Source organism: Lissotriton helveticus, chromosome 6 (assembly GCF_964261635.1).
Source record: "Lissotriton helveticus chromosome 6, aLisHel1.1, whole genome shotgun sequence".
Lineage (NCBI taxonomy): Eukaryota > Metazoa > Chordata > Amphibia > Caudata > Salamandridae > Lissotriton > Lissotriton helveticus.
Genome location: NC_136067.1, coordinates 651,558,635 through 651,582,517, shown reverse-complemented (window position 1 = coordinate 651,582,517; position 23,883 = coordinate 651,558,635). Strand labels below are relative to the sequence as shown.

Below are 23,883 nucleotides of genomic sequence, written 5' to 3'. Positions count from 1 at the left end.
ACGCTGGTGCGGCTCCGTGGAATCCGCCACCGGCGCCTGACTGATGTCGGTCGGCGCCGGAGTGGACACTTGCGGCGCCGCTTCGGCCTCTGCCACCACGTGCTCCCCAGGAGAGGGGGGCGACGTCGGTACGGCGAAGAAAAGGCGCCGGCTCGGCCTCAGACGGGGCAGCCACCCGCGTCGAGAGCAGAGAGGGACTCGAAAAAGCACCCCGAGGCCCAGCCTCCACCCACGACTCCACCGGAGCCGGCTCGGAAGGCTCACGGAGCCATGATGGCGCCCGCTCGGCCTCTGTCGAAGCAGGCGCACGCGTAGAGGACCGAGTGGGTCTCAGGGACAAGCCCGGAGTCCCGGCGATCTCCAGCTATGCCACAGGGAGCCCCGTAGGTATTTGCAGTGAGGCAGGGACACAAGGTGCCGAAGAAGGGGACCCCGAAGGACCACACCCCGACGACACCACCCTCCTACAACCTGATGCCGAAACCTTCGGTGCCGGAGCCGCCAGCAACTCTGTGGAAGTCCCCGCGCGAGGCAAGGAATCCGCGGACGTCTCAGGAGGTGGAGGAGGGGCCAAAGAAGCCGGAAGAGCCGCAGCATAGGCTGTCATTTGGGCCCTAGTTGCCCCGACGCCGGGAAACGGCGGGTAAGAAGGCGACAGGCGGGGTGCATGTCCCGAGGGGAGCCGGCGTCCACCACAGAAGGAGGACATGGCATCAGACAGGCTGAAGGACCTACCAGCCGGCAAACCACTCCCCTGGGGCCGTGGCGAAGGACGATGTCGCAGATGAAACCGGCGGCTCCTTGCTTCAGAGGTAGGAGATGGACGCTGAGATGACACCGACCTGGACAAGCGTGCCGACAGCAATTTCATAACGCGCTCCCGGCGGGATTTAGGCTTAAGGTGCTGACAGGCATCGCAATCCGTCGAGCCGTGGTGCTCGCCCAGGCACCACATGCAGATCGGGTGAGGGTCCGTCTCGGACATGGGAAGTGCACAAGAGGTACACGTCTTGAAGCCCGAAGGCATTCGCACACTGTTCCACTAAGCCAAAGCGTAAAAAGGAATGGATGGCCTGAAAACAGGCCAGGACACAATCCGGATCCGCGTTGCACGCGGAAAGAGAAAAAACTGACGTAGGCGCTCCGGGGTGGGACTTATGTATCCTCGCTGACGTCACGTACGCGGACGTCAGGGTGGAGTCATGTGGTGCCGTCCCCCTGGCGCGCAGGGATGCTGTGGCAAAAACTTTTCTGGATCCAGTCTCAAGCCTGGGGATAATTTTACGTTAGGGAATCTGCAGCTAGTAGTCTCTATCGGATCTCAAAGACTTCTACATTTGCCTTTGGGGCACTTGGAGAGATGCATGTGTGACAATGTGTTAGGTGGTGGTAGCCCTGAATCAGGAGCTTAATTTAGTAGCAAAGTTCGGCTGACAGAGGTGGCTTGCTGCTGGTGACAGAAAATGGAGATCAACTGAGGGGGGCCCAAATGTGTGGACCTTAAACACGGGTCAATCTTTGACATAGCAGGGGTAGGTGGAAAAGGGCTGCAGCTACTGTTATAGCAGGGTTCAGGGGCAGATACAACGCAGCAACTGTGGGTGGTCAAGAAATTACGTAAGGGGGTTGCCTGTGTGTCTGGGGGAGTCTTGTGGGTGATCACTTAGCTGCTCTCAAAACTGTTCAATGCTAATACCGGACCATATAGCACACATACTGGCTATATATCCTCTAACTGCATTCCTTATGATAAAGGGGCCACAGTGTTTATGCTGTAGAAAATTCTGATGCAAAAACAATTGATGTACAGAATGCAGAACAATGTCATATATTAACCCCAGTACAGCGATCTGGGCCTAAACCCATCGTTTTTTTGCTCACCATGCCATTCCATTTGAACCCAGCCATATGCAAATCAGTCTTGACCCTGTGCCCCATGGGAACAGTCCAGCCCGAACTGCCAAGCCAGGTCCTCCCTGGACTGGAAACAAGCATCCAAGGACCGGTTTCGGGGTTTCACCCCTCTTCAGCCAGGATAGGTTGATTCCAGTGGCATGGAGAGCACGGGACTCACGTCTGAGCATACCCGTCCCAATTGGGGTGACAAATGCCAAAACAACAATTGATGGACAGAATGCAGAACAATGTCATACATTCAACCCAGTACAGAGATCTGGGCCTAAAGCCATCGTTTTTTGCTCACCATGCCATTCCAGTTTGAACCCAGCCATATACAAATCAGTCTTGACCCTGTGCCCCATGGGAACAATCCAGCCCGAACTGCCAAGCCAGGTCCTCCCTGGACTGGAAACAAGAATCCAAGGACCGGTTTTGGGCTTTCAGCCCTCATCAGCCTGGATAGCTTGATTACAGTGGCATGGAGAGCACCGCTTTGCTCGCCATAAGTTGGAAGGTTATGCTCAGACGTGAGCCCCTTGCTTACTTTGCCACTGGATTCAAGCAAGCCTGGCTGAAGACGGCTGAAATGCCAGAAACCGGTCCTAGGAAGCTTGTTTCCGGTCCAGGGAAAGGCATGGCACGGCAGTTCGGGCTCTACTGTTCCCATGAGGCACAGGGTCAGACTGATTTGCATATGGCCATGTCTGAACTGGGGTGGCAGAGTGGGCTAAAGAACGGTGATGGATTAAACCCAGATCTGTTGACTAGGTGTGAGTGCTTGATTGGTTCAGCTGCTCCGTCCATCACCACCCCCTTTTGTACTGCGTAGAAAATTCTGAAGCAAATCATGTCAAGTCTGCATAAAGGTTGTCTCACTCAATATATACAGTTTAGCCTATTTTTTACAATAAGGATTTGTTTGTGTTTATCTGTGTGTCACTGTAAAAGAACTATATGAAAGGCTAGTTAAAGTTACGATTTACAAAAATAAAATGACAAAAGTGATTTGCAGAAAGTAAAAGAAAGATCAATACACATAGTTACCTTAAGTACATCCTGGAGATCCATTTCAGGTATGGGTGGGAAATCTATTTCGTAGCTCGGATCAATTATTGCATGTAACTTAGTGATCTGATTTGTTATGTGTTGAAATGGAGTTTTTCCATACGTCATGCAATATAAAATGCACCCCAATGACCATACATCACTTTTCGGACTAATCTGGGGGAAAAAAACAATCATACATAAAACATTTTAAACTTTTTTTTAAAATAATGTTTACAGTCATTATGACACAGATTTAAATTACTTACACATCATCTAATAATCTATATCAGACCATAATCGGATATAGCATAGATATAATTTCAGCTCAATTATGCATTCCTTTCTTTTTACCACCAAATCACTATTTAGCATGATCACAACCCACACAAACCTATCACAATGAAAGTACACTATTTCGAAAATTTAACTGCACTCTTTTCTCAAAGACATTTACAAAAATACTGTTGTCCATACATAGAATAATCCATTCTACATGTCAAATCTAAAAGACAATTTGAACTTAATCAAGATACAACCTCTGGCTTTCAAACAATGTAGGTAGAAGAAAGGCAGAGTTCAGGGGATGGAATGGAGGTATCAGAAATGTATAAAATACTTACAATCTTTTGCATCACTAGCGGCAACAGTTAAACGGTTCCATTAAAGTGAACACAATTGCAAACATTTGAAAGTCAGGTGAAGGACAAGTTACTTACCTTCGGTAACGTATTATCTGGTAGAGACTATCTAGCCGCAAATTCCTTACCGTAGAAATATCTCCAGGAGCAGATCTGGATAATGTTCATGAGAAGTGTCCCAGCGCCGGTCGGCTCTGAGTGGTGGCAGCATCTGACGTGATATGTGTGTTACCTATAAAGGTATAGCAACAAGTAGGGGAAAGGATGGGACCAATTGCGATCCAGTCGGGCTGAAATTACCATTCACAAGGGAAGGAATGGAAGGTCCCGCCACAGTCTCAGCCCCAAAAGTGGAGACAACAAGGAGGTGACTGGGCTGTTCCTAGAAGACGTGAGGGAGGGAGAGAACTAGTATTATAAATGGAGGGGGAGAGGGGAAGTGACTGTCACGAGGGAGGGGTATGTGCTCAAGTGGACAAACGCCCCTGGGTATCCAATTTGTTGGATATAGTGGCCTCACACACCCTTGCGAGTGTCATGCTTCATCATCGGCGTTGCTCCTCGTCGGGCAGGCGGTGCAATGCCCGACTAGGAACAGCCCAGTCACCTCCTTGTTGTTACCTATGAAGGTGCCACCCAGAGCGCTGACGTCCGTTACTTTTCACGACTTTCCATGCAAGGAGCACGGAACCACAAAAAACACAGACCACTTGTGTGGAAAACTAGGGCCCTAAAAGGGCCCAGTTGCTAGAAATCCATTCGCTGAGCAGGAAGGGTGGGCGGGCCGGTAAGGAATCTGCAGCTAGACTGTCTCTACCAGATAAGGCAGTACAGAAGGGAAGTAACATGCCCATTTGATAGAGACCCCAAGCTGCAGATTCCTTACCATATAATAGATACACAAGCTATACATCCCCTAAGGTGGGTCTGCAAAATAAATTCAAACCAATAAGTCCTGCAGAACCAAAAGGGCAAAGTGGCCATTCCGATGGAGATGAATGTTTAGGCAGTAGTGTTTTGCTAACGTGCGCAAGGTTGCCAACATTGCTTCGTAGCAGATGTACAGGAACGGCACTCCCCCTGCTAACACGGTGGTCGCAGTGTTGGCTCTGGTGGAATGCACACGCAAATCCTCAGCGGGTTGCTTCTTAACAATGCACAGCAGAATTTAATGCAGAGCACAATCCACTGGGAGATGGGCTATTTCAGCACAGACTTTCCCATCTTTGCACCAACATACCCCATGAGGAACTGGCAATTCACCCGGAACTCTTGTGTGGGTAAGGTAGAACGACAATGCTCTTTTTGGATCCAGACGGGGAAGTCGCTCCTCTTCCTAAGAGGAATGTGGCAGAGCGTAGAAAGTAGGCAGAGTGATGGACTGGCCTACACTAAAGGGAGTGACGACTTTCGGTAGAAAGGTAGCTCTAGTTCATAGAACCAGCTTGTCTGAGTAGATGTTCAGACATGGAGGCTTGGATGACACACCCTGAAGCTCATTGACCCTCCGGACAGAAGTTATTGCAACCAGGAAGGCCGTCTTAATCGCAAGGAGTCTGAGGACAGTTGTGCAAGGTCTCAAAGGGAGCGCGCATCAGGAATGTCAGGTTGAGATGAACAAGTTACTTACCTTCGGTAACGATATATCTGTAAGAAACATTAGTTAGTTAGATTCCTTACCATAGAATATCCCCAGGCGTCAGACTGGATCCGGAAAGTTTTCGTCAGCAGTACCCCTGCGCGTCGGTAGGCGTCGTCGGCAGCTCCGCGTCCGTCGTCTGTGTCGTGATCGCCGGAATGACGTCAGAGTACTTAGACGCCGCCCTCATGCGCGGACGTCAGTTCTGTACATAGCTTTCTGCGCCAGGAAAGCAGAGCCATGCAAGAAACCGACACTGGTGCCATGAAACTAGAACCCTCAAAGGGAGATACCTTAACCCTAGATATCGGTTCGCAGAACTGGGAGGATTGGTGGGGCGGTAAGGAATCTAACTAATGTTTCTTACAGATATATCGTTACCGAAGGTAAGTAACTTGTTCATCTGAAAGAAACATGTATTCCTTACCTTAGAATAGATACCCCAGCAATACCAACCCCGGTGGTGGGTCTGCGAACCAAGATCACACCAGGAAGTCCTGGAGAACGGAACGGCCAAAAAAGGGGAGAGGAGTTGGCCTAACGGCTAGGGCGCTCGACCTCTGACCTGGGGATCTGGGTTCGAGTCTCAGTAACGATGCCAAAACCTCCTGTGATTCTGGGCAAATCACTTAATCTCCCCATGCCTAAAATGAATGTGTGTCCTCATGCAACGTAACTGGTGCTATGTAAAGCGCTCTGTGTCCTCATGTAACGTAACTGGTGCTATGTAAAGCGCTCTGATACCTGATTCGGTTCGGGTCTAGTTCGCGCTATATAAAACTCTGGAAAAAAAAAAGCCCTCTCTCCGGACCGGACTGTCAAGGCAGTAGTGCTTGGCAAACGTGTGCAGCTGAGCCCACGTAGCTGCCAGACAAATGTCCTGCAGAGGGACTCCCCGATTCAGGGCAGTAGTAGCTGCCGTGGACCGAGTGGAATGGGCTCGCAGCCCCACAGGAGGCTCCTTTTTTAGCCAAGGAGTAACAGAACTTGATGCACAAAACGACCCACCGAGAGATGGTCCGCTTGTGCACCGCCCGTCCCTTCTTAGCGCCCACGTAAGCAACAAAGAGTTGGTCGCCCAGCCGGAACTGTTGTGTGCGGTTGAGGTAAAAGGAGAGCGCACGTTTTGGGTCCAGACGGTGGAGCCTCACTTCCTCTTTCGAGGGATGTGGAGGCGGAAAGAAGGTGGGCAAGGTATTGGACTGGCAGATGTGAAAGGCAGTAACAACCTTGGACAGAAAAGAAGGATGAGTCCTCAGAACAACCTTGTCCGGAGGGACTGAGAGGAAAGGAGGCTTAGATGAAAGAGCCTGAAGCTCACTCACTCTTCTGGCAGAGGTGATGGCAACCAGGAAAGCAGTCTTGAGAGTCAGAATACGAAGAGGGCAATTATTGAAGTGGCTCAAAGGGAGCGCACATCAGATAAGTAAGAACCAGGTTCAAGTCCCACTGAGGCATCATGAAAGGAACAGGAGGGAACATGTGCATGATGCCTTTCAAGAACCTATTTACAACAGGGGACTTGAAAAGAGAAGGCTGATCAGGAAGCCTCAAGAAGGCTGAAATGGCCGAGAGATAGCCTTTGATAGTGCCCAGAGCAGAGCCCTGCTAGGCAAGAGAAAGAAGAAAGAGAACCTCTGAAAGAGGGGCAGAGAGTGGATCCACAGCCTTTGCTGTGCACTATGCCACAAACTTGTTCCACCTGCAGGCGTATACCGTTTTTGTGGAGGGATGCCTGGCTGCCAGAATGACATCACGGACTTCAGGAGGCAAGTCAAATGGCCTCAACTGTCGTCGCTCAATCTCCACGCATGTAGGTGGAGACTGGACAGGTTCAGGTGGAGGACCGTCCCCTGTTGCTGCGAAAGAAGGTCCTCCTGAAGAGGCAGACGAATCGGGGGATCGACTGACATGCTGAGTAGCTCGGAATAACAGTACCTTTGTGCCCAATCCGGAGCCACAAGGATGACCCGGGCCCGGTCGCGCCTGATCTTCAGCACTCTGGGCAGAAGTGTTTTAGGCGGAAAGGCGTACAACAGACCGCAGCTCCACTCACGACAAAAAGCGTCGCAGAGCGAGGGCCGCCTTGGAAATTCCAAGGCGCAGAACTGATGACATTGCGCATTCTCTTCGGTGGCGAATAGATCTAACCAAGGTTCTCCCCACTGCTGAAAGAGACCTTGTGCCACGTCCGAGTTCAGACGCCATTCGTGATCCATCATGCACCGGCGGCTGAGTTTGTCCGCCCAGGCATTCAGGGAACGTGCCAGGTGTTGAACCACCAGAGTGATGCCCTGGTGTTCCAGCCATGTCCAGAGGCGCAGAGCCTCCTGACAAAGGGTCCACGTCCCCACCCCACCCTGTGTGTTGCAGTACCACATGGCGGTGGTGTTGTCCGTGAACACCTGCACTACACTTCCCCGGACAGTGGGAAGGAATGCCTTCAGCGCAAGCCGTATCGCCCGCAACTCCAGAAGATTGATATGGAGCCGGGACTCAGCCGGAGACCAGAAGCCTCTGATCTCCGCCTCTCCCATGTGCCCCCCCCCCCATTACAGGAGGGACGCATCCACCACCACTGTGTGTTCTGGTTGGGGAAGGGAGAGGGATCTGCCACTGACCCAATCGCGGTCCGTGAACCACCACTGCAGCTGATTCGCAGTGCCCTCTGAGATCAGGACGTAGTCGGACAGGTTGCCTTTATGCTGTGCCCACTGGAACTTCAGGTCCCACTGCAGAGCCCGCATTCGCCACCTGGGATGATGTACCAGCAGGATGCAGGAGGCATCAGCCCCAGGATCAGCAGCGTCAGCCTGACCGAAACTCTGGATGAAGGCTGAAAGATCGGAATCAGAGCCTGAATATCCCGAACCCGCTGCTTAGTAGGATAAACCCGAAACTGCGCAGCGTCCAGAACCGCTCCGATGAAGAGGAGCTTCTGAGAGGGACTCAGGTGTGACTTCGACACATTGATGGAGAATCCCCAGCGAGTGCAGGAGATCGGCCGCAGTCAGGAGGTGGGAGACGACTGTCTGGGGCAAGCCCGCCTTCAACAACCAGTCATCGAGATAGGGGCAGTCTGGAACCTCTAATCTGCGGAGATGAGCTGCGACCATCGCCATCAATTTCGTGAACACCCAAGGGGCACTGGTGAGGCCGAAGGGGAGCACAGTAAACTGAAAGTGCTTGTGGCCTACCATGAACCGCAGGTAGCGCTGGTGGGCAGGCAGGACGGGAATGTGGAAATATGCGTCCTGCAAGTCCAACGCTACCATCCAGTCTCCAGGAGAGCCAGTACCTGAGCTAAAGTCAGCATCTTGAACTTCTCCTTCCTGAGGAAGCCATTGACGCTCCTGAGGTCCAAGATAGTGCGCAGGCCACCTTTGCCCTTCTTGGGAACCAGAAAGTAGTGGGAATAGCAACCACGTCCTGCTTCTGACCCAGGAATGCGCTCGATGGCCCCTTTGGCCAAGAGGGCCGTAACTTCCTCCTGCAGAAGTTGCAAGTGATCTCCCGACATGCGGTGGTACTGCGGTGGCATGGTTGGAGGGGTCGCCTCGAAGGGGAGGGAGTAGCCCCTTCAGACGATCTGCAGCACCCACCTGTCCGAAGTGATTGTATGCCAGTGGAGTATGTGATGGCGAACCATGCCGCCAACTGGCGTTGAATGGGCCTGAAAGCTCTGACTAGGAAGGCTTTGAGGGGGATGCTGCGGGAGCGGATGTGGACTGACCGGGCCTCTGTCCCGCTGCACCGCAACGGCGGTTACCACGTCCGCGACCGCGTTGAGGTTGGTTCTGGGGCCTGTGGCTGGACGAACGTGTGGGGGCGCCCCTTCCTTGGCCATGAAAGGAGGACAAGCAGAAGTCTGCTGGCGCTGGCCCGATAGGCCCAAGGACTTGGCCGTAGCCCTGGAGTCCTTGAAATGCTCAAGGGCGCCGTCTGCTTTGCCGCCAAACAAGCGACAGCCATCAAAAGGCATGTCCATGAGCGTGTTCTGAACATCCCCCGAAAAATTAGCGGACCTCAGCCAGGCGTGGCGACGGATCGCCATCGTCGTGGAAATCGCCCTGCCCAGCGAGTCTGTGGTATCAAGTCCACAGCGGATTGAATACTGTGCTGCGTCCCGCCACTCAGCAAGAGCCTGGGCGAGCCGTGCCCGGGCCTCCTCCGGACATTGGGGCAGCAAGTCCGCCACCGTATCACACAAAGAGTGGGTGTAATGGCCCAAAAGGCATGTGGTGTTGATGGACCGCAATCCAAGCCTAACCGAGGAGAACAGTTTCTTGCCAAAAAATCTAGCCTTTTGGATTCCCGATCCGGGGGAGCGGACGGGAATGTGGTTTGGGACGTAGAGGCCTGGATCACCAGGCTCTCGGGGGTGTGGTGTACGGACAGAAAGCAGGGGTCGCCCGGAGGAGGCGGGGGCGTCGGGCCACGTTCCGATCCACAGGGGGCACTGTGGAGGGCTTGGACCAAGTGCCCATCGGAACGTCCGGGAGGGCCTCATTAAACGGCAGCATAGGCTCCGAAGAGCTTACTGGCGGTTGAAGCACCTCAGTGAGGAGATTAGTTCTCACGGCCGCAGCAGGGAACTTAAGAGCCAAAGCTTTGGCTGCCCTGCGCAACACCACACGATATATAGCACCCTCCTCCATAGCCACGGAGGGATGAGAGATGAAACCAGTGTCAGGCAAAGTGTCAAGACCACTGACTTCCCTCAGCTTATCTGCCCATTCCTGACTTAACTGGCACTGTTGTGCCAGAGGGTCCTCAGACCCCTCGCAGTCCTCCCCTTCATCCGTATCCTGATAAACAGGCATAAATTACAAAACTGGGTCATAGGTAAAGGGTTCACCCTCTGCCGAGTCGCGCGAGGAGAGTCAGAAGAGCGATGTTGCTTCTTCGACCTCTTGCCATGCCTCAACTTACCCAAGTGCGAGGACTTGGATCACGACGAGCGGTGATGGCTATGGCTATGGCTCCGCGACCGGTCCCTCGATTTCCTCCTCGACCAGGACCGCGAGGGGCGTGGAGCTGACTGCCGGAGCTCGAGAAGCTTACGGGACCGCTCCCGCCTAGCTTTCGAAGTCAAGGCCCGACAGTTGGGGCATGACTTGTCGTATTGTCGGCCCCTAAACAGTAGAGACTGGCGGTGGGGTTCAGTAACCGACATCAGTCGGTGACAGGCGTCACACGGCTTGAAACCGGGCATCCCTACCAGCACGAGGAGTCGAAGTCGACTCGAAAAAGATAGTAAAAAAAAAACAAAATGTTAATCAAAAAGGGACTAAGGGGTCTGCTCTTCCCGGATCTGCGCTTACTGACTCGGAAAAAAGAAGAACTGAGGTCAGCGTGCTAGGGCGGAGTCTAAGTACTTCGACGACGTCATTTCGGCAATCACGACGCCGAATGCGGAGCCGCAGACAACGCCTACCGACGCGCAGCGGTACTGCAGACGAAAACTTTCCGGATCCAGTCTGACGCCTAGGGATATTCTAAGGTAAGGAATCTAACGTGTTAATTTCAGATTAAGGTGCCACTGAGGCATGCCAAAAGGAGAAGGTGGAAACATATGTAGTAAACCTTTCAAGACACTATGTACAATAGAGAATTTGAAGAGTAATGGCTGGTCAGGCAACCACACTAAAGTTGAAATAGCAGAAAAATAACCCTTTAAGGTGGCCAGAGGAGAGACATGCTGGGAAAAGGAAGAACTGACGAGAAGAACTGAGAAAGAGAAGCGCGGGGGGGAGTCAACCAGCTTTTCTGCACATCATGCCACAAACTTTCCCCAACAGCAGGTGTTTTGGAGGAGGGACACCTGGCTTACGCGCGAGGCCGAAGGCTGTCGACTGTCACAGTGGAGAACACTCCCTTACTGCTGCGACCGAAGATCCTCCCGAAGATCGGCAGACTGATAGGAGGACTGATGGCCATACTCCACATATGTGCACAAACAGCAAAAGATACCAAACTCTCCGAGCCCAGTCTGGAGCCACAAAGATGACTTCGGCCCGGTCGTTCCTAATCTTCGAGAAGTCTGGGCAAGAATGTTATTGGCGGAAAGGCGTACAGGAGGCCTGAGCTCCACTTGAGATGAAGAGCGCATCCGAGCGAGAGCGGCCATGGAAACTAAAGCGCGGAACTGCTAACTTGAGCAATCTCGGTGGCGGCAAACAGATTTAACCAAGGGTCTCCCCACTGCTAAAAGAGACCTTGCATCCCCCTCCGAATGCAGATGCTTTTCGTGATCCACTAGGTATCTTCGGCTGATTTTGTCCGCCTGGAATTCAGAGAGGCCGCCAGGTGTTGAGCCACCAAGGAAAAGCCCTGGTGTTCGAGCCAGGTCCAGTGAAGCAGGACTGCCTGACAAAGGGTTCACAATATAACCCCACCCTGATTTTTGCAGTACCACATGAAAGTGGTGTTGTCGGTGAACACCTGTACTAGCTTTCGATTGATAGTGGGTATAAAGGCTTTTAATGCCAGGCGTATCGATTGGAGCTTCCAAAGGTAGATGGAACATAGACACTGCCAGAGACCAGAGGCCTCTGATCTCCACTTCTCCCACATGGCCGACCAACTCAACGAGTGACGCATCGTCACTGCGGTCAGATGTTGTTGGGGAGAGGGGTCTGCAGCTGACCCGATCATGGCTCGTTAACCACCACTGCAGATCTTGTGAAGTTTCTTTCGAGATCTGGACCATCTCGGAGAGATTTCCCTGATGCAGCATGCCACTGGTACTTCAGGTCCTACTGCAGAGCCTGCAAATACCAGCGGGCATGTGTCACAAGCAGGATGCAGGAGGCCATGAGGCCCAGCAGCATCAGAGGCAGTCTCAACAAAATCCAGGACAGAGACTGAAACATTGGTATCATAGTCTGAATATCCTGGACTCGCTTTAGGGGAGGATAGGTCCGATACTGCACAGTGTCCAAAAGAGCTCAGATGAAAGGGAGCGCCTGAGAGGGAGTCAGGTGGGACTTAGGCACATTGATAGTGAACCTCAGCGAATGTAAGCGGTCTGCTGTAGTCTGGAGGTGGAACACGACAGCCTGGGGCGAGCCCGCCTTCAACAGCCAGTTGTCGAGATGGTCAAAGACTGGCACACCTGATCTCCACAGGTGATCTGCAACCACCGCCATCACCTTGGTGAATACCTGAGGGGCGCTGGTGAGGCCAAAAGGAAGCACAATGAACCAAAAGTGCTTGTGGCCCACCGAGAATCAGAGGTAACACCTGTGGGCAGGTAGGACGGGAATGTGAAAATGTGCATCGGGAAAGTTCAGTGCTACCATGCAGTCTCCCCGGGACCAGGACAGACGAGACCGGAGCGAGAGTGAGCATTTTGAACTCCTTCTCAAGGAAGAAATTGAGAGGGTGCAGGTTTAGGATAGGATGAAAGCCTCTGTCCTATTTGGGCACCAGAAAGTACGGGGAATAGCAACCACGACCTACTTCTTGCATCAGCACCCACTCTATGGCCCCCTTGGCCAAGAGGATTGTCACTTCCTGACAGAATCAAAAAAGATGGTCCTACCTCAGCCTGTTGTATGCAGGCGGCTTATTTGGGGGTGGAGGGGTAGTCTTGAAGGGGAGGGAGACAATCTGCAAAACCCATTTGTAGGAAACCCACCTATCTACATAGTGCTTCACAATGGGTAAACTGTGCAGAGTGGTCAGGTAGACCCTTATTAGTTTGCAGCGGCAAAAGTATATAATACTAATGCTCCAATATTGTGGCAGTGTGGGCGAGCAGTTAGGCCCACACTACCTAACTGCTAAGCATTTGTTGTACTCACAGAAGCAATAATGATACACACACACAATGAATGAATTGGAGAACAAACTTGAAAAACAGTACTTCTTTTTACATAGATGTTTAGACCAAGAACTTCAGTACAAGGTAAAAACATTTCGCAATATGAAAAAAACAAATCACATGCACAATACATTCCCTATTGAATGGAAAAGGCAATTGGAAAATCAAGGCAATACAGTTACTTATGTGGTCCACCTTTGGAAATCGGAAGGGTCGGGGGCCAAGGTCCAAAGTTCCAAGGCCAAGGCCATGGGAGCTTCCCGGATTCAACCAGGAGCAAGGGGACTTTAAAGGTGGTGCAGTAAGGAAGGGGTCCACCTATAAAAGTAAAGCAAAAAGCAACTTGTAGGCAAGTCAGAGGGCTCTCAAAGGAGAGTAGAGGTCACAAGAGTAATGGGAGCACAGCTGGTTTGAAGATGCCCCAACTGGGCGGGCTGGGGGGAGTGATGTGCAGCTGGGCAATGTTGCGCAAAAAGACACTGCGCGGTCAGGGTCTGGCACATTGGAGAGACTATTTTGAAGCTGCTAGGCCACTTCAGAGGCGGATCACTGAAATCCTGATGTCCATCTTTGGGTGATGGCTCACTTTAAAGTTGGAGTCCATCTTGACTCGGTTTCGTAGGTTTTTTCAGCACAGGGTCCGGTACCCAGGGAATTTGTGCATTTCATCTCCAGTAGGTCCTGGGGCCTCAAGACTTGGTGCAGAGGCTGAGCTGAACCTCCAGAGCAGGTGTAGCTTCAGCTGGCACTAGGAAACTTCATTCGGGCTAGGGCAGATGGACAACGCTGGACCGGACATTGCTATTTTTGAGGCCTGCAGCTGCAGGGAGATAGCTACTCTATCTCCAGTGAGTCCTTGGCGATTTGCAAAGTGCTGATGACCCTCTGGGATTTGTGGAGGCCACACAGCGACGAGACAAGCTAAAGGGCGATTGTAAAGATCTGCTGCGGCAGGCAGGATTTTGCATCCAAAGTCCGCCACGAGGTCGGCAGTTCTCAGTCCAACAGCATTTCTTCATTCATCTTCTTCTTGTGTCCGTGGATACTAGTTCAGGGTCTGGGGATGCCACCTAAATACTAAATACGGGGCGTTTACAAGGGAGCGACACGCTAGTGGCCAATGAGGCCTTTCCCTTGGGTGCCTAAACTCTCTAATGTCCACCTCATGTGGGAGGGGGACACAGCCTCCCACACTCTGATAGAAGTCCCACCATCTTCAAGATGGTGGGCACTGAAAAATGCACTTTACCTCGCCTCCTGTGCCTGGGAGGTGGAGTTGGCAGAGGGAGTTACACCTCCTAGTCTTTCTTAGGTTTCACGCCTGTCTTCCTGCCAAAAGAGGTGGGGACAGGAGGGGGGTTCTATCAGGAGAGGCTAGGGTTGCCTTTCAAAGGCAGCAAGGTATTTGAAGCTTACCGCTGTAGGAAGCTGGCTCTGTATATACTATACCAAAGTAAGGTATAGTGTGCACAGACTTCAGCAGATCCCCAGAGGCTTACATAGATAATACTAAAAGCTCTATTTTTGGTAGTGTGGTCTAGCACTTAGGCTTATCAGGCTGTGTTAAGCATTTGTTGTACACACACAAGAAATGATGACACTCAAAGACTGAATCCAAGACCAACTGTTTTGTATAAAAAGTTATTACTTAGTAATTTTATTTTAGAACAAAGAGGAACTCAGTTGCAGGTAAATACGTTTCAAGACTAGCAATAATACTTTTCAAGATGCAGTAGGAATTATTTTGCAAGGCAGTAATAATGGTTTAGAGTAGTATATCTATTTTTGTATTGTCAAACAAGTTACTTACCTTCGGTAACGCTTTTTCTGGTAGATACAATATCTACCTGTGGATTCCTCACCTTGTGAATATCCCCCTTGCGTCAGCAACATTCGAAAATTCTTTTCGTAGCCTCGCGCCGACGTGGATTCGGACGTCATAGAGACACGACATCGCTCGCGACTCCGCTGACGTCACCGACGCCTATAATAGGCCCACGCCGGCGTGATGACATCAGTTCCGCCCTTTTTTCCGTGCCTTCGAGGCACATGGACGGACCAATGACAGTAGACATATACACAGTATATGCAGTACAAATATCAAGGTAACACACACACTGTGAAGCAAATGCAATAAAACATTTGAAATAACTCCTTGACAATAAAATAAATACATTACAGAAACTCTGGTATAGAAGAGTGGACAACGGGGAGGCGGGTGGGTCAGTGAGGAATCCACAGGCAGATATTGTATCTACCAGAAAAAGCGTTACCGAAGGTAAGTAACTTGTTCTTCTGATAGATACATCTGCCGTGTGGATTCCTCACCTTGTGAATAGAGTCCCACAGCAGTCCCCACTCCCGGAGGAGGGTGTCCACTCTTCTATACCAAGAAATCCTGGAGGACAGAGCGCGCAAAGTGGCCGTCCCTCCTCACTTCGGAATCCAAGCAGTAATGCTTCGCGAAAGTGTGGAGGGAAGACCAAGTTGCCGCCCTACAAATATCCTCTACAGGAACACCTCTAGCCAATGCTGAGGTTGAAGACTTAGCTCTTGTAGAATGAGCCCTTATACCCTCTGGTGGTTCCTTACCGGCCAAAGAGTAGCAGATCTTTATACAGAGAACAATCCATCCTGATAAAGTTCTTTTAAGGACCGCTCTTCCTCTTTTGCAGCCAGCAAACCCAATGAAGAGCTGGTCATCCAAACAATAGTCTTTAGATCTGTCCAAGTAAAAAGACACCGCCCTTTTGGGGTCCAGACGGTGCAACCTCTCCTCCTCCTTGGAAGGGTGTGGGGGAGGATAAAAGGCAGGGAGGGTAATGGATTGACCAAGGTGGAAAGGAGTAACCACCTTTGGAAGAAAAGCAGCCCTGGTCCTAAGAACCATTCGATCAGCATGAATGGTCAAGAAAGGGGGCTTGGAACCAAGAGCTTGAAGCTCACTTACCCTCCTTGCAGAGGATATTGCAATGAGGAAGACTGTCTTAAGAGTCAAAAGCCTCAAAGGACATTTGTGAAGAGGCTCAAAAGGAACACCCATCAAAAAGGTCAAGACAAGATTTAAGTCCCACTGAGGCACAATAAAAGGAACAGGAGGGAACTTATTTGTGAGACCCTTCAAAAACCTTAAAACCACAGGAGATTTGAAAAGAGAAGGCTGATAAGCCATCAGAGAAAAGCCGACAGCGCAGAAAGATAGCCCTTAACTGTGGCAACAGCAAGCCCTTGCTACGCCAGAGAAAGGGCAAACTGGAGAACATCAGACAAATGGGCTGACTTTCCTCCACACCAAGTGACAAATTTTGACCATCTATAAGAATAGATGGACTTAGTGGAGTCACGCCTGGCTGACAAGATGACATCCACCACGTCAGGCGGGAGAGAAAAGGAATTCAGGTTGCCCCGTTCAATCTCCAGGCATGAAGGTGCAATGTCTGGAGGTGGGGGTGTAGAACCTGCCCCTCCATCTGAGAGAGGAGGTCTGCCCTGAGAGGGAGACGGAGTGGCGGGTGAGAGGAGAGATGGAGAAGATCTGTATACCACACCCTTCTTGGCCAGTCCGGGGCGACCAATATGACTTGGGCCCGGTCTTGGCGAATCTTCCTCAGAACCCGAGGAATCAAAAGGTATGGGAGGAAACGCGTAAAGAAGTTGATTTCCCCAACTCAACTGAAACGCTTCCCCCAAGGCTCCTCGCATCTGAAACTGGAGACTGCAGAATGACAGGCAGTGAGCATTCTCGCGAGTGGCGAACAGGTCCACCCGAGGAGTCCCCCACGTCCGAAAGACGTGACTAACAACCTCCGGGTGAAGCCTCCACTCGTGGTCGGCGGAGAACTGCCGACTGAGACTGTCTGAACGAACGTTCAGAACTCCGGCCAGATGATTTGCCATCAGACAAATCTGATGGTCCTGAACCCAGGACCAGAGACGCAGAGCCTCTCTGCAGAGACACTGTGACCCCACTCCTCCCTGTTTGTTGATGTACCACATCGTGGTCGTGTTGTCCGTCAGGACCTGGACCGAACCACCACGAAGGGAAGGGAGGAAGGCCGTGAGCGCCAAACGTATCGCCCGCAATTCTAGAAGGTTGATGTGAAGCAACCTTTCCTCTGGAGACCAAAGACCCTTGACCTCCAGATCCCCCAGATGAGCACCCCACCCTAGAGTGGATGCATCCGTTATCACTGTGGCCACCGGAGGAGGCAACTGAAAAGGCTTCCCCTGAGACAGATTGCCTTCCACGCCCCACCAAGACAGATCCGCCGCAGCTTCTCTGGAGATCCTCACTGACTCCCTGAGATCTCCGTTGTGTTGATACCACTGCCTGCAGAGGCACCACTGGAGCGCCCTCATGTGCCAGCGTGCATGGTTGACCAACAGAATGCATGAAGCCATCACACCGAGCAGGCGAAGGACCTTTAGGACTGGGACGACCGCTCCATTATAAAATAAAGGAATCATTTCTTGTATGTCGCAAATCCTTTGAGGAGGAGGGAATGCACGACATACAGTTGTGTCCAGTACAGCACCTATGAACAGGTTGCGCTGGGAGGGCACCAGGTGAGACTTGGATACATTTATCGAAAAACCCAACCTTGACAACAACTGGGTTGTCTCTTGCAGATGATGGAGCACTCTCTCTGACGACTCTGCTTTGATCAGCCAGTCGTCCAAATAAGGGAATACAGGAATCCCTGACCTTCTGAGATGCGCTGCCACCACTTTGGTGAAGACTCGAGGCGCAGTAGTAAGCCCAAACGGAAGGACCGCAAACTGATAGTGCTGCAATCCCACCGTAAAACGGAGATCCTTCCTGTGTGACTTCAGGATTGGGATGTGAAAGTACGCATCCTGCAAGTCGAGTGACACCATCCAGTCTTCTTCTAGCAGCGCTTGAAGAACCTGAGCAAGGGTGAGCATCTTGAACATCTCCTGTTTCAGATAGAGATTCAAGATCCTGAGATCCAGGATTGGACCAAGTCTGCTATCCTTCTTGGGTATCAGGAAATACCGGGAGTAGCATCGCTGACCCCTTTCCTGCTCTGGAACCACCTCTATCGCACCCTTTCTTTAAAGAGTCTGTACTTCCTCCTGCAGAAGTAACAGATGTTCCTCGGTGCAAAAACCTTGGCAAGGCGGGTAATTGGGAGGGAATTTCCGAAAGGGAAGGGCATATCCATTTTCTACAAGATTAAGATTCCCAATCTTGTAGAAAATGGGTAAGCCGACCCCCCACCGGACCCACTTGATCCTGAATGGCGGATCTAGGACTGCTTTTCTGAGGCAGGGGGGTTGGAGGAAGTGGAGGAGGAAGAGGCCTGACGTCCACGAGGACGCACTCTTTGCTTTCCCCTGTATGACCTGTACATGGAATTTTGTTGCTGCTGCTGTTGTTGCTGCTGCTGCTGACCTTGTCGGTAATTCCGAAAGGAAGAGCGACCAAAACCCCTGAATCTCTTGTTGGTTGAAGAGCTCCTTATCTGAAGACCTAAAGATTTAACAGTTGCTCTACTGTCTTTAAATCTCTCAAGAGCTGCGTCAGCCTTCTTCCCAAAGAGGCCAGACCCATCAAAAGGAAGATCCAATAAGGTCGCCTGAACATCCGCTGAAAAGTCTGAGGATTTCAGCCAAGCTGATCTTCTAGTGGCGACAGCAGTGCCCATGATATGCGCCACAGAGTCTGCAGTGTCCAGACCACTTTGTATAACTTGGCGAGCCGCTGCCTGCGCATCTGAGATCACCTCCTCAAAATCCTTTCTGTTGGCATCAGGAACTTTAGGAGTTAGAACACACAAAGAATCCATAAGGGCATGCACATATCTCCCCATCAGACAAGTGGCATTAGTCGACTTCAATGCCATGCTTGCAGAGGAGAAGGTCTTTTTAGCAACCTGATCTTGTTTCTTTGCCTCCTTTTCACAAGGAACCTGGGGAAAGGCACTTACATTCTTTTTAGAGCAAGCTGCTTGAATGACTAGGCTCTCTGGTGAAGGATGAGAAGTCAAAAAAGCAGGGTCCTCAGGTGCAACCCTGTACCTTCTTGCCACACTCTTGGAAACCGCAGGAGCTGATAGTGGTTTCTTCCAACACTTCCAAAATGCGCTCTGTCAAGGCGTCATTAAATGGAAGCAACGGTTCTACTACAGAACTAGGAGAATGTAAAACCTCAGTCAGAAGATTGGATTTAAATTCCACTGTAGGTGAAGTTAATTGAAGAAGATCTGCCGCCTTCCTCATAACCATATGGTAAGGTTGGACATCTTCAGAAAGTGTATCAGAGCCTGAAGGTAATTCCCACTCCGGGGAGAAATCTAGGCTACTAACATCAGCCAGTTCATCAAAACTATCTTCATCCAATTCACCTTCTTCTATATCAGGATGAGTTTCTATATATCTTCTTTCTTCCAAAAGGCGTTGGGCTTTCCTTCTGGACCTCTCCTTCACACGCCTCGCAGCCGGATCCACCAACGGCTCCGACAGAGTCGGGATCGACGTCGGTATCGAATCCGAAGGTTTAGCCGGATGTTCTGGAGGTCGCTCTGGAGCGGGTGACGTCGGAACCGGTGTCGACGGCCTCGGTGGAGCTGGAAATTACCAAGGTGGCATGGGGGCTGGCATATAAGGCATAAATGGTGCAGGAGGATAGGAGTGAGGGACTCCTAGATTGAAAGCCAGAGGACCCATGGGACCCGAAGGTGCGCCAGTGGGGTACCATGCCCTTGAAAAGACACCATACATAGCATTAAGAAATGCAGATGGATCTTGTCCTGGGGTTGGAAATGGAGGTTGGAAACCCTCAGGCTGGTCTTGTGGAGGTATCGGATTCGGCTCTTCGGTAGGCGCGGAATCCACATCCACTTGAACCTCCTCCTCATCTCGGGCCGAGGACGGCGCCGGATTCGGAGCCGGTGTCGGTGACTGAACACGCGACTCCGAAGGTGAGGCCTCACCTTCCGGTTCAGAGACATCCAGAGTAACCACCTTAGAACGTACCTTCTTCGGTGACCTCGATCTCGAGTCCGACTCCTTACCGGAACGACGTCGGGATTCATGTCTCCTCTTTTTATGTTTCTTCTTCGACTTCGAAGTATGATCCGAAGCCGACCTCGAAGATGGATCCTCTCGAGATCTAGACCTCGACTTCGACCTCGACCGTCCCTTTTGAGAACGAGACCTCGATGTTTTTCCTTTACCAGCTTTCAATTTTGCCACCAGGAGTTTGGCCTCTCTTTCCCTCAGGGCTTTCGGGTTCATCTTTCGACAAGAGGAACAACTATCGACGTCGTGGTCGGAGCTTAAGCACCAGAAGCAGTCATCGTGCGGGTCGGTAATAGACATCACCTTGCCGCATTCTCTGCAGGGCTTGAAGCCGGTCTTCTTTGTTGACATCTTCAAAGAGACAAGATACAAAGAAGTAGAAAATAGATACAAAAAGGTAACAAAGTACCAGTTGGCTACAGAGATTCCCGATAACCGTTAGCGTCGACGACACGGAAAAAAGGGAACTGATGTCATCACGCCGGCATGGGCCTATTATAGGCGTCGGTGACGTCAGCGGAGTCGCGAGCGATGTCGTGTCTCTATGACGTGCGAATCCACGTCGCGCGCGAGGCTACGAAAATAATTTCCGAATGTTGCTGACGCAAGGGGGATATTCACAAGGTGAGGAATCCACAGGCAGATGTATCTATCAGAAAGATTAGTTATAGATTCCTTACCTTAGAATTACCCCCAGGAGTCAGACTGGATCCGGAAAGTTTTTCGTCAGCAGTATCCCTGCGTGTCGAAAGGTTGCGTCGGTCAGCTCCGCGTTTGTCGATGGCGGTGTGGTTGCCGGGATGACGTCGCGGTAGCTACTTAAGACGCCGCCCTCGCGCACAGATGTCAGTTCTGTACACGACTGTTCACGTTAGAAGCGCAGAGCCATGCAAGACACTAACCACTGGTGCACAAAACTAGGGCCCTGGAAGGAAGCCCTTAACCCAAGAAACCAGTTCGCAGAACGGGGAGGATGGGTGGGGCGGTAAGGAATCTATGACTAATCTATATCTCTTACAGATATATCGTTACCGAAGGTAAGTAACTTGTTCATCTGAAAGAGACAGTTATAGATTCCTTACCTTAGGATAGATACCCCAGCAATACCAACCCTGGAAGTGAGTCTACGAACCAAGTTCAAACCAGAAAGTCCTGGAGAACAGAACGGCCAAAGAAGCAGTCTCTCCGGTCTTGGCTGTCTAGGCAGTAGTGTTTTGTGAACGTGTGCAGCGATGCCCACGTAGCTGCCTGACAGATGTCATTAAGGGGGATTCCACGTCCCAAAGCAGTGGTAGCTGATGTCGCCCTGGTGGAATGGGTGCGTAACCCTACTGGAGGCTCCTTCTTTCTCATGGAATAGCAAGCTTTGATGTACAAAACAACCAATCTAGAAATGGTCAGTTTGTGCACTGCCCGACCTTTTTTGGCACCCACGTAGCCAACAAAGAGCTGGTCATCCACCCAGAATTGCTTTGTGCAATAAAAATAAAATGAAAGCACATGTTTTGGACCCAGGTGGTGGAGCCTCTCTTCTTATTTGGAAGGATGCGGAAAGAAGGTGGGCAAAGCGATGGTCTGTCCAATGTGGAAAGAAGTAACAGCCAGAGGTCATGGCCATCAGAAAGGCAGTTGTTAAAGTCAGAAGCCTGAGAGTACAGTTATGTAGCGGCTCAAAGGGAGCGCACATAAGATACGTAAGAGCTAAGTTCCAGTCCTATTGGGTCATTATGAAGGGAACAGGAGGAAAAAGAGGAGGAAAAAGAAGAGTAATGCGCTTAAGGGACCGATTTACAACAGGGGACATGAAAAGAGAAGGCTGCAGAGAGGTAGTCCTTTAGAGTGCCCAGAGTAGAGCCCTACTGGGCCAAAGAAATGTAAATGCAAATCCGTATTTGAAAATGTAAATCCATATTTGTAAAGTGCAAACTACTCACCCTTACAGGTCTCAAGGCGCTGGGGGCCATTGTGGAAATTAAGTGAGCTATTGCCCAGAGTCACATGGTGCTGAGCTGAGCTGCTGCCGGAGCCGGGGATCGAAACGGGAGCCCTGTGTTCCGAAGTCAGCTGCCCTGGCCGTTGCATCACACCTCTCCAAGGAGGAACAAGAGAACCTCAAAAAGGGGTGGAAATGGGAGCCACAGCCTTTGCTGTGCACCATGCCACAAATTTGTTCCATCTACTAGCGTATACCGTCTTAGTGGAGGAACACCTGGCTGCCAAGATAACATCACAGACTTAGGAAGGTAGGTCGAAAGCTGTCAACTGTGGCTGCTCAATCTCCATGCAAGAAGGTAGAGGCTGGACAGGTTCGGGTGGAGGACCGGCCTCTGCTGCTGCGACAGAAAATCCTCCTGAAAAGGCAGTCCGATCGGATGATCGATGGCCATGTGTAATAACTCCGGACACAAGACTCTTCGTGCCCAATCCGGAGCAACAAGAATGACTTGGGCCCGGTCGTGCCTGATCTTCTTCAGCACTCTGGCAGAAGTGGCATAGGCCAAAAGGCGTATAGAAGACCGTAACTCCACTCGCGACATAAAAGCGTCGCCGAGTGAGTGCTACCTTGGAAATTCAAACGCGCAGAATAGCTGACATTGTGCGTTCTCTTCGGTGGCGAACAGATCTAACCAAGGCTTTCCCCAATGTTGAAAGAGACCCTGCACCACCTCCGAATGAAGACACCATTCGTGATCCATCATGCACCTGCGGATGAGTTCGTCCGCCCTGGCGTTCAGGGAACCTGCCAGGTGTTGAACCCCCAGGGATATGCCCTGACGTTCCAGCCATGTCCAGAGGCTGCATATTTGGGGGTGGAGGGGTAGTCTTGAAGGGGAGGGAGACAATTTGCAAATCCTATTTGTAGGAAACCCACCTATCTACATAGTGCACCACAATGGGGTACACTGTGTAGAGTGGTCGGGAGACCCTTATTAGGTTGCAGCGGTCAAAAGTAGATAATACTAATGCTCTATTTTGTGGTAGTGTGGGCGAGCAGTTAGGCACACACTACCTAACTGCTAAGCATTTGTTGTAATCACAGAGGCAATAATGATACACACTCTGCAGTCAACCCATTCCTGGTTCGTTAGCCACCACTGCAATTGGTGTGCAGTGCCCTCCGAGATCTGGACGCAATCGGTCAGGTTTCCCTGATGTTGTGCTCACTGGAACTTCAGGTCCCACTGCAGAGCCGCATATGCCATCTGGCATGGTCCACCAGCAGGATGCAGGAGGCCATCAGGACCAGTAGCCAGAGGGTCATCCTGACCGAAATCCGGGATAGAGGTTGAAAAATCGGAATCATAGCCTGAATATCCCAGACTCGCTGTTCGGGAGGATAGACCTGAAACTGCGTAGTGTCCAGAACCGCTCCAATGAAGAGGAGCTTCTGAGAGGGAGTCCGGTGCGACTTCGGCACGTTGATGGAGAACCCCAGCGAATGCATGAGGTCGGCCTCAGTCTGGAGGTGGGAGACGACAGCCTGGGGCGAGCCCACCTTCAACAGCCAGTCGTAGAGATAGGGGAAGACTGGAACCCCTGATCTACGCAGATGAGCCGTGACCACCGCCATCACCTTCGTGAACACCCGAGGGGCGCTGGTAAGGCCAAAGGGGAGCACGTTAAGCTGAAAATGCTCGTGGCCTACCGTGAACCGCAAATAGTGCTGATGGGCCGGCAGTACGGGGTGTGAAAATAGGCGTCTGCAAGTCCAACGCCACCATGCAGTCTCCTGGGTCGAGGGCAGACAGAACCTGAGCTAGCGTCAACATTTTAAACTTCTCCTTCTG

General features: G+C 51.3%; 1 protein-coding gene across 4 annotated transcripts in view; it reads right to left on the bottom strand.

The window, feature by feature from the left end:
* TTK (TTK protein kinase) overlaps window positions 1-23,883 on the bottom strand; it is an 894,856-nt gene that overhangs the window by 231,603 nt on the left and 639,370 nt on the right. For all 4 annotated transcript variants that reach the window (XM_078648117.1, XM_078648119.1, XM_078648116.1 and 1 more), the window contains exon 19: window positions 2,944-3,120. In XM_078648117.1, the coding sequence (XP_078504243.1) occupies window positions 2,944-3,120 (177 nt within the window). The remainder of the gene's footprint in view (window positions 1-2,943; window positions 3,121-23,883) is intronic.